This window comes from Nerophis ophidion, linkage group LG13, assembly GCF_033978795.1.
Source record: "Nerophis ophidion isolate RoL-2023_Sa linkage group LG13, RoL_Noph_v1.0, whole genome shotgun sequence".
Taxonomy (NCBI): Eukaryota; Metazoa; Chordata; class Actinopteri; order Syngnathiformes; family Syngnathidae; genus Nerophis; species Nerophis ophidion.
Window position 1 is genome coordinate 56,770,200 of NC_084623.1, and position 12,593 is coordinate 56,782,792.

Sequence of the window (12,593 nt, forward strand, 5' to 3'; positions counted from 1 at the left end):
CTGAAGTTGAGTGAGCCTATGGCTTTGCACTTTGTTTACTATATATATATATATATATATTTTTTTTTTTGTGTTCTATTTTAGTTACTTTGAATTTACAACCCCCTGGCGCTGTTTTATTTTTTTTTACTGCTTTTTACTGTTTACTGTTTTTGTACTTATTTTGATACTTTTTTTCTCGTCTCTTGAAATTTATAAATACAAGTTGTGAATGTTGTCTGTCTATTTGTGTTGGCCCTGCGATGAGGTGGCGACTTGTCCAGGGTGTACCCCGCCTTCCGCCCGATTGTAGCTGAGATAGGCGCCAGCACCCCCTGCGATCCCAAAAGGGAATACGCGGTAGTAAATGGATGGATGGAAGTTAGAAAAACAAACAAAAAAACGAAATAAGGGTATACAATTAAAGTCATTAAAAATAATAATAATAATAATGAAAAACGAAAAAAAGCGGTCCTCGTGTAAAACTGTAGCCTCTGTGTTTTTTATTTTGTATTTTTATACAGTTTAGGCGACATAAATAAAAACCCTCGGTTACAATATTTTGTTTATTTTTATTTTACTGACGTAAAGCGTTTTACGACACTGCGCACACGTTTACGACGGTGTCATGGCGGCTGAAGGTGTTAGTTTTGAGAGCACAAACAACATCGCCGAGCGCCGGGAAAACAAACGCCAGGCGCGGCAAGAAGCGCTCGACCAGGTACTTTACAACCTCCACCATTATCTACTCTTTATTCCCTTCAAGCTGCGTCCTAACATACTTACTCCAACCCTCACACAAGTGCCATGCTAACCTAGGCTAACCGCTAGCATGGCGGGAGTGGATTATTATTATTGGGCAGCTTTTATTTATTTATTTATTCTCCCTAACTGTCAACTGTAAAAGAGCATATATGTAAAAAAAACTATTAATGTCGTTATCCTGCTCAATATTTATCGATTTTGGCGTGTGGCTGTGACGTCACAGCCAGACAATGGGCAGACGCAGAGGTGGGGAGAGTAGCCAGAAATTGTACTCAAGTAAGAGTACAGTTACTTTACAGATTTATTACTCAAGTAAAAGTAGGGAGTAGTCACCCAAATATTTACTTGAGTAAAAGCAAAAAGTATGTTGTGAAAAAACTACTCAAGTACTGAGTAACTGATGAGTAACCTGTTTGTTTGATGATTACGGCAACAAATAATGCACAAAAACATAAAAATAGCAATGAGCAAATTCACAGCCAGGAATATCTCTTAAGCAACTAAAACAATAATATATATATTAAATAATAAAACATGAAAATTAAAAAAATTAAGGCAAATTGAGCCACAATAACTCAACAGCACCATAGGCTCAGTAGGCATTCATCGATTGATTGATTGATTGATTGAAACTTGTATTAGTAGATTGCACAGTACAGTACATATTCCGCACAATTGACCACTAAATGGTAACACCCCAATAAGTTTTTTAAAGTTAATCAATTACTTAATAAATGACCAAGTCGAGGTGATCTACCTCATATAAAAATATCAGGGCTGGGCAACGATTAAAAATTTTAATCGAAGTTAATGGCACTATTTCTCTGATTAATCGCGATTAACTGCATTGTATACGCAAAGCCCAATAATGAATTCAAAAGTAGTGTGTAGTGCACCTTTATTGGAATATTCTCCCACATGAACAAAAGCACCAAAACATTTGTTGTGCAAACACAATTTAAATCAGTCCTTGTTAAACAGTAGCAGTTAAATAGCATATTTGATGAAAATCAACTCAAAAAATGTAAATACAAACATTTAAGCTTATTGCCACTGCCAGGGTATTTGAGTTATCCTGTTTGTTATGGAAAATAAATATAATCTACATACAAATCTCTGAGCCACAATCATAACATCTGAACAGGCAATTTCTGAGGTAACAGCAGAAACATATTTTTTATCAGGGATCTTATGTTTAAAAAACCTATATTATAGGTAGTGGGCTGTTTTAGGGAATTTTTGATCAAATTATCCGTAGTAGCAATATTAATAATGTTGTGTTTATTCTGCGTAGTGCACTTAAAATAATTATGACCATATCTAGGACTTGATATGATGGGAATTTTCCGATTGTTTGCTTGGTGCTTTGATCAACTGAAGGCATCATATACATGGTACTATATTGTGACGTAATGAGCCAGGGAATAAAATAACTACCCTACCCAGCATGCAACAGGAGTGAGGAGCATGCGCGGTAGCCCGGTATAGGTTGTGTCGCCATGACGGCATCTTGTATGTTGTAATATGCACGCTCTGAAAGCAAACATTAAGAACTCAGCCAACACTCCTGGTCTGCATTATTGATAAATAGACAGACAACACATATACTTCGCTGCTTCACAGGCCGCTGGATGTAGCCGGCAAAGTATTCCCATGCTAGCTAGCCGGTCTAGCAAGCACGCCTCATTCAGTCCAAAACGGCCCGATCTATCCACATCCAGAATTGTCTGGCGGTCGTAAGTGATCCCGGAGTGACCACGCTGTAAGCCAGCCATGAAATTTGCAGAATTGTCCGGTATTTTTGCCAAATGTTCCATCTTTACCAAGAGCCCCTCGATGCCGAAGTACATCCGGGAGATGCCATCTTATTAAGAAAAGGCGTTAACAAAATAAAAGCATGTAAACAACATACACAAATGTGCGATAAAATAATTGTCGGCGTTAATAGATTGATGAGTTAACTCATAATTAACGCACTAATTTGCCCACCCCTAATAAATATACATACACACACATATCATATATATATATATATATACATACATAAACTTATATGTACAGTATCAAATTTATATTTTTTCCCGTTTTTGTTGACATGTTAAAGGTGTTTTAATGAACATACATGCATGTTTAACATATAGATTCCTATCTTTCATGAAGACAAGAATATAAGTTGGTGTATTACCTGATTCTGATGACTTGCATTGATTGGACTCAGACAGTGCTGATAATGTCCACATTTTCAAATTCTTCTTTTCTGTCTAATACCACATGAAAGTCGTTGGTTTTTGGCATCTTATTTGTCCAGCTTCCATATTCGTTTCTATACACTTTACAAGAAATACATTGGCGGCAAACTCCGTAGTTTGCTAGCTTGTATGCTCTGGTTTTCGGAGACTCTTATTTTGTTAGCGCACTAAGCGCAGGCGCGATGGAGCGGCAATTTTATTGTGAAGACAGGAACTGTGCGATCAGTCTTTAGGCTTTTGACGGGAAGTACGATTGAAATAAAAAGTGTCTTTTTTCCTTTACACTTTTGATTGATTGATTGAAACTTGTATTAGTAGATTGCACAGTACAGTACATATTCCGCACAATTGACCACTAAATGGGAACACCCCAATAAGTTTTTCAACCTTTTTGGGTCGGATTCGACGTGTGACGGTCACGTGACCGCCTGGTTTTGTTTGATTGGTCCAACGTCACCAGTGACTGCATTTGATTGGTGAAACGCAGGCATGCGTGGATTCTACTTTGAATGCGTGTCTGACAAAATCAAAACAAACAAAGCGTGCATTAACAGATCGATAAAAAAAAAAAAAGTAGCGAGTAGCGAACTGATTGTAGATAAATGGAGCGGAGTAAAAGTAGCGTTTCTTCTCTATAAATATACTCAAGTAAAAGTATGTTGCATAAAAACTACTCTTAGAAGTACAATTTATCCCAAAAATTACTCAAGTAGATGTAACGGAGTAAATGTAGCGCGTTACTACCCACCTCTGCGTAGTAGTCCCTGCTGTTTGCCTGATTGTTTTACAGTTGTGATCAAAATGATTCAACCCCCACACAATTTTGGTGTTTTGGCAAGTTGGACATTTATTCCGTATTTTGTTTATAGTCATATCAAATAAAGATGTGTCAAATAGACAAATGCAACTTAAATTATAACACTGTATTTTACAAAATACCAAAAAAGGATATTTTTCTTAATATCTCATTGACAAAATGATTCAACCCCCTAGTTCAGGGGTCGGGAACCTTTTTGGCTGAGAGAGCCAAGAAGCCAAATATTTTAAAATGTATTTCCGTAAGAGCCATATAATATTTTTTTTTAACACTGAACACAACAAAACACATGCATTTTTAAGAAAGACCAACATTTCTAGAGAGGTCTCTTATTCTTTGTAATAACATTGTTATTCTGAAGCTAACTGTAGAAGGGGCGTGGCCTGCGGGCCTGCAGGGTGTTGCCAGTACCGGCCTCGAATTCAGGGACAGGTGCGTAGACGGCCCACCTGGGCCTTTTTATCTGATCACCTGTCGCTATGTTATAAGCAGCAGCCAGGAGGAGAGACGGGCTCGGGGCTAGAAACCAGAGCGCGAGCTAGAACGAAAGAGAAAAAGACAATTGCTGGAAAGCAACTGAGAGACTTATTGAAAAACAAATCAATATTGTAACCCTGAAACTGGCTCTCATGTCAGTGCTTGGTGGTCTGAAGAACCCCCAGGAGGGCAAGCCCCAAACTAACCAATAATAAATAAATGACTTCTTACCAACTTCTTGAACATAAAAATGCATGACAATATTTTATATTTTGAACGTTATTTTTAACACTGTGATTACAAGTGGAATTATTCATTATTTATCGTGTTAAGCAACGTCAGCTCAGATTTATCCGAGAGCCAGATGCAGTCATCAAAAGAGCCACATCTGGCTCGCGAGCCATAGGTTCCCTACCCCTGGCGTATACGTATGTGACGTGTGTAAGAATGTGCACCTGCTTGTCTGTGAGAAGGAAAGAGTGAGAAGAGCCTGAAGTGTAATGCCTGCAGCTAAAAGCAACTGCGTGAGTACGTATACTCGAATATTACGATATAGTCATTTTGTATATCGCACATATGTATATTGCAAATCGATATATCGCCCAGCCCTAGTCCCACATGTGCAGTGGTCTCCATCTTTGTTATCTCTTTGCTCTCCGGCGGTGTTGACGGAGCATGTCATGCTTTAGCTTGTCACAATCTCCCCAAACGTGTGTCAGTCAATGGTTTGTGTTGTAATGTTTTTTTTTTTACTTTGTGCCCTTATAGTTTTTAAGTTATTCAAAAATGTCTGTTCTGAGCAGTGACGTCATTCAGGCCCCTTACTCTGTCGAAATAACACTGAACTTGTCCCCCATTCCTTTGTGCTAGTATTGTTTTGATGTTGTTATTGTGTTGTTATTCACAACAAGCCTCATAAAACAATGTCTATTGATCATGTGTTTACATGTTTTGTCTATTGATCATGTGTGTTTACATGTTATGTCTATTTATCATGTTTTTACATGTTATTTTGTCTATTGATCATATGTTTACGTGTTATGTCTATTGATCATATGTTTACATGTTATGTCTATTTATCATGTTTACGTGTTATGCCTATTGATCATATGTTTACATGTTATGTCTATTGATCATATGTTTACATGTTATGTCTATTGATCATATTTTTACATGTTACTTTGTCTATTGATTATATCTTTACGTGTTATGCCTATTGATCATATGTTTACATGTTATGTCTATTGATCATATGTTTACATGTTATGTCTATTTATCATGTTTACGTGTTATGCCTATTGATCATATGTTTACATGTTATGCCTATTGATCATATGTTTACATGTTATGTCTATTGATCATATGTTTACATGTTATGTCTATTTATCATATGTTTACATGTTATGTCTATTTATCATATGTTTACATGTTATGTCTATTGATCATATGTTTACATGTTATGTCTATTGATCATATGTTATGTGTTATGTCTATTTATCATATGTTTACATGGTATGTCTATTTATCATATGTTTACATGTTATGTCCATCATATGTTTGTGTTATGTCTATTCACAACAAGCCTCATAAAACAATGTCTATTGATCATGTGTTTACATGTTGTTATGTCTATTGATCATATGTTTATGTGTTATGTTTATTTATCATATGTTTACATGTTATGTCTATTTATCATATGTTTACGTGTTATGTCTATTTATCATATGTTTACGTGTTATGTCTATTGATCATAAGTTTACATGTTATGTCTATTGATCATATGTTTACATGTTATGTCTATTGATCATATGTTTACATGTTATGTCTATTTATCATATGTTTACGTGTTATGTCTATTGATCATAAGTTTACATGTTATGTCTATTGATCATATGTTTACGTGTTATGTTTATTGATCATAAGTTTACATGTTATGTCTATTGATCATATGTTTACATGTTATGTCTATTGATCATATGTTTATGTGTTATGTTTATTTATCATATGTTTACATGTTATGTCTATTTATCATATGTTTACGTGTTATGTCTATTGATCATAAGTTTACATGTTATGTCTATTGATCATATGTTTACATGTTATGTCTATTTATCATATGTTTACGTGTTATGTCTATTGATCATAAGTTTACATGTTATGTCTATTGATCATATGTTTACGTGTTATGTTTATTGATCATAAGTTTACATGTTATGTCTATTGATCATATGTTTACATGTTATGTCTATTTATCATATGTTTACATGTTATTTCTATTGATCATATGTTTACATGTTATGTCTATTGATCATATGTTTACATGTTATGTCTATTGATCATATGTTTACATGTTATGTCTATTGATCATATGTTTACATGTTATGTCTATTGATCATATGTTTACATGTTATGTCTATTGATCATATGTTTACATGTTATGTCTATTTATCATATGTTTACATGTTATTTCTATTGATCATATGTTTACATGTTATGTCTATTGATCATATGTTTACATGTTATGTCTATTGATCATATGTTTATGTGTTATGTCTATCATATGTTTACATGTTATGTCTATTTATCATATGTTATGTCTATTTATCATATGTTTACATTTTATGTCTATTGATCGTATGTTTATGTGTTATGTCTATCATATGTTTACATGTTATGTCTATTTATCATATGTTTACATGTTATGTCTATTGATCATATGTTTACATGTTATGTCTATTGATCATATGTTTACATGTTATTTCTATTGATCATATGTTTACATGTTATGTCTATTGATCATATGTTTACATGTTATGTCTATTGATCATATGTTTATGTGTTATGTCTATCATATGTTTACATGTTATGTCTATTGATCATATGTTTACATGTTATTTCTATTTATCATATGTTTACATGTTATGTCTATTGATCATATGTTTACATGTTATGTCTATTGATCATATGTTTATGTGTTATGTCTATCATATGTTTACATGTTATGTCTATTTATCATATGTTTACATGTTATTTCTATTGATCATATGTTTACATGTTATGTCTATTGATCATATGTTTACATGTTATGTCTATTGATCATAAGTTTACATGTTATGTCTATTGATCATATGTTTACATGTTATGTCTATTTATCATATGTTTACATGTTATTTCTATTGATCATATGTTTACATGTTATGTCTATTGATCATATGTTTACATGTTATGTCTATCATATGTTTACATGTTATGTCTATTTATCATATGTTTACATGTTATTTCTATTGATCATATGTTTACATGTTATGTCTATTGATCATATGTTTACATGTTATGTCTATTGATCATATGTTTATGTGTTATGTCTATCATATGTTTACATGTTATGTCTATTTATCATATGTTTACATGTTATTTCTATTGATCATATGTTTACATGTTATGTCTATTGATCATATGTTTACATGTTATTTCTATTGATCATATGTTTACATGTTATGTCTATTTATCATATGTTTACATGTTATTTCTATTGATCATATGTTTACATGTTATGTCTATTTATCATGTTTACGTGTTATGTCTATTGATCATATGTTTACATGTTATTTCTATTGATCATATGTTTACATGTTATGTCTATTTATCATGTTTACGTGTTATGTCTATTGATCATATGTTTACATGTTATTTCTATTTATCATATGTTTACATGTTATTTCTATTGATCATATGTTTACATGTTATGTCTATTTATCATGTTTACGTGTTATGTCTATTGATCATATGTTTACATGTTATGTCTATTTATCATGTTAACACGTTATGTCTATCATATGTTTGTTTACATGTTATGTCTATTTATCATGTTTACACATTATGTCTATTTATCATGTTTGTTTACATGTTATGTCTATTTATCATGTTTACATGTTATGTCTATTTATCATATGTTTGTTTACATGTTATGTCTATCATATGTTTACATGTTATGTCTATTGATCATATGTTTACATGTTATGTCTATTGATCATATGTTTACACGTTATGTCTATTTATCATATGTTTGTTTACATGTTATGTCTATTTATCATGTTTACACGTTATGTCTATTTATCATATGTTTGTGTTATGTCTACTGATTATATGTTTACATGTTACAATGTTTTTGCACATGTCTATTGATCATATGTTTAGGTGTTATTATGACTATTGATCATATGTTTACATGTTATTATGTCTATTGATTATATGTTTACATGTTATTATGTCTATTGATTATATGTTTACGCGTTGTTACAATGTTGTTTTTGCACGTCTATTGATCATATGTTTACGTGTTATTATGACTATTGATCATATGTTTACATGTTATTATGTCTATTGATCATGTTTACATGTTATGTCTATTGATCATATTTTTACATGTTACTTTGTCTATTGATCATATGTTTATGTATAATTATGTCTATTGATCATATGTTTGCATCTTATGACTATTGATCATATATTTACATGTAATTATGTCTATTGATCATATGTTTACATGTTATGTCTATTGATTATATGTTTACGTGTTGTTACAATGTTGTTTTTGCACATCTATTGATCATATCTTTAAATGTTAATTCTATTGATCATATGTTTAAATTTTATTATGTCAATTGATCATATGTTTACATCTTATGTCTATTGATCATATGTTTGCATCTTATGTCTATTGATTATATGTTTATGTATTATTATGACTATTGATCATATGTTTACATATTATGTCTATTGATCATATGTTTACATGTTATGTTAATTCATCCTATGTTTACATCTTTTGTTCATTGATCATATGTTTGCATCTTATGTCTATTGATCAAATGTTTATGTGTTATTATGTGTATTGATTATATGTTTACGTGTTGTTACAATGTTTTTTGCACATGTCTATTGATCATATGTTTACATGTTATTATATCTATTGATCATATGTTTACGTGTTATTATGACTATGGATCATATGTTTACATGTTATTATGTCTATTGATCATGTTTACATGTTATGTCTATTGATTATATGATTACATGTTATTATGTCTATTGATCATATGTTTACGTGTTATTATGTCAATTGATCATATGTTTACATCTTATGTCTATTGATCATGTTTAGGTGTTATTATGTGTATTGATGATATGTTTACGTGTTGTTACATTTTTTTGCACATGTCTATTGATGATATGTTTACATGTCATTATGTATATTGATCATATGTTTGTTTACATGTTACTATGTCTATTGGTTATATGTTTACATCTAGTTACAATGTTGTCTTTGGACATGTCTATTGATCATATATTTAGGTGTTGTAATGTCTATTGATCATATGTTTACCTATTATGTCTTTTGATCTTATGTTTACATGTTATTATGTGTATTGATTATATGTTTACGTGTTACAATGTGGTTTTTGGATGTCTATTGATCATATTCCTACCTGTTATTATGTCTTTTGATCATATGTTTACCTGTTATGTCTTTTGATCATATGTTTACATGTTGTTACAATGTTGTTTAACACATGTCTATTGATCATATCTTTACTTGTTGATCATATGTTTACATGTTATTATGTCTATTGATCATATGTTGACGTGTTGTGACAACGTTGTTTTTGCAGGCCAAGCGTGGTTATGAGAAGGAGGAGAGGAGGAAGGAGCTGAAGAGGCAGCGAGGAGAGGACACTTGGATGCTTCCTCAGGTGACCGACAGACTGCAAGAAATAGAAGAGGTAAGACACCACTTGAATATTTCCTCTTCAATATGACATGACGTTCATACTTGCTGAGGAACCTATTGATCTTATTAACTATTCACCTGTTCCCCAAGCCTCAAATCAATCAATCAATCAATCACCTCTGACACGTCAGGTGTAGTTCACAAAATCTACATTTCCTTTTGGCACCAACTTCAGTCTCCACACACTTGTTGTACACATGGACTACACTGTGTATTCTCCACACACACTTGTTGTACACATGGACTACACTGTGTATTCTCCACACACACCTGTTGTACACATGGACTACACTGTGTATTCTCCACACACACTTGTTGTACACATGGACTACACTGTGTATTCTCCACACACACTTGTTGTACACATGGACTACACTGTGTATTCTCCACACACACTTGTTGTACACATGGACTACACTGTGTATTCTCCACACACACTTGTTGTACACATGGACTACACTGTGTATTCTCCACACACACTTGTTGTACACATGGACTACACTTTGTATTCTCCACACACACTTGTTGTACACATGGACTACACTGTGTATTCTCCACACACACTTGTTGTACACATGGACTACACTGTGTATTCTCCACACACACTTGTTGTACACCTGGACTACACTGTGTATTCTCCACACACACTTGTTGTACACATGGACTACACTGTGTATTCTCCACACACACCTGTTGTACACATGGACTACACTGTGTATTCTCCACACACACTTGTTGTACACATGGACTACACTGTGTATTCTCCACACACACCTGTTGTACACATGGACTACACTGTGTATTCTCCACACACACTTGTTGTACACATGGACTACACTGTGTATTCTCCACACACACTTGTTGTACACATGGACTACACTGTGTATTCTCCACACACACTTGTTGTACACATGGACTACACTTTGTATTCTCCACACACACTTGTTGTACACATGGACTACACTGTGTATTCTCCACACACACTTGTTGTACACATGGACTACACTGTGTATTCTCCACACACACTTGTTGTACACATGGACTACACTGTGTATTCTCCACACACACTTGTTGTACACATGGACTACACTGTGTATTCTCCACACACACTTGTTGTACACATGGACTACACTGTGTATTCTCCACACACACTTGTTGTACACATGGACTACACTGTGTATTCTCCACACACACTTGTTGTACACATGGACTACACTGTGTATTCTCCACACACACTTGTTGTACACATGGACTACACTGTGTATTCTCCACACACACTTGTTGTACACATGGACTACACTGTGTATTCTCCACACACTTGTTGTACACATGGACTACACTGTGTATTCTCCACACACACTTGTTGTGCACGTGGACTACACTGTGTATTCTCCACACACACTTGTTGTACACATGGACTACACTGTGTATTCTCCACACACACTTGTTGTGCACGTGGACTACACTGTGTATTCTCCACACACACTTGTTGTACACATGGACTACACTGTGTATTCTCCACACACACTTGTTGTACACGTGGACTACACTGTGTATTCTCCACACACACTTGTTGTACACATGGACTACACTGTGTATTCTCCACACACACACGTTGTACACATGGACTACACTTTTTGGAAGTCCTTGTAACGCTCTACTTGCCTGCTGACAATTACTCTGCCAGTTTTCAGCTAGTGATTAGTGCGCTAGTTGTCATCGAACGATTTAACATGCCACTTGTCAGCCAGCGGTTAGCATGCATGTGTTAGCTGGTAATTTGCACGCCCGTTTTCAGATAGCGATTGGCGCACCAGTTGTCAGCTGGCGATTAGCATGCCAGTTGTCAGCTGGCGATTAGCACACCAGTTTTCAGATAGCGATTAGCGCATCAGTTGTAAGCTCGCGATTAAGGGCCAGTTGTCAGCTATTGATTAGCACTCCAGTTGTCAGCTAGTGATTAGTGCACCAATTGTTAGCTAGCAGTTAGCGTGTCGATTGTCCAGTTGTCAGCTTGCGATTAGCGCACCGGTTGTCAGCTAGCAGTTAGCACACCAGTTGTCAGCTAGCAATTTATCACGTAAGTTATCAGTTAGCGATTAGCACACCAGTTATCATTTAGGGATTAATGCATCAGTTGTGAGCTAGCGATTAGCACATCTGTTGTAAACTTGCAATTAAAGGCCAGTTGTCAGCTAGCGATTAGCACTCCAGTTGTCAGTTGGTGATTAGTGCGTCAATTATTGGCTAGCGATTAGCACATCAGGTGTCAGCTAGCAGTTAGCACACTAGTTGTCAGCTAGCAATTTATCACGTAAGTTATCAGTTAGTAATTAGCACACCAGTTATCATTTAGTGATTAGTGCATCAGTTGTGAGCTAGCGATTAGCACATCTGTTGTAAACTTGCAGTTAAAGGCCAGTTGTCCGCTAGCGATTAGCACTCCAGTTGTCAGTTGGTGATTAGTGCGTCAATTATTGGCTAGCGATTAGCACATCAGGTGTCAGCTAGCAAT

At 34.2% G+C, this 12,593-nt stretch overlaps 1 protein-coding gene across 2 annotated transcripts in view; it reads left to right on the forward strand.

Moving 5' to 3' along the window:
* The first annotated feature begins 561 nt into the window (after positions 1-561).
* The window catches only part of cwf19l2 (CWF19 like cell cycle control factor 2), a 72,060-nt gene continuing 60,028 nt past the window's right edge, over positions 562-12,593 (forward strand). For both annotated transcript variants that reach the window (XM_061919256.1, XM_061919257.1), the window contains exons 1-2: positions 562-700; positions 9,960-10,070. In XM_061919256.1, coding sequence (XP_061775240.1) covers positions 608-700; positions 9,960-10,070 — 204 coding nt within the window. In that variant the 5' untranslated portion in view covers positions 562-607. The remainder of the gene's footprint in view (positions 701-9,959; positions 10,071-12,593) is intronic.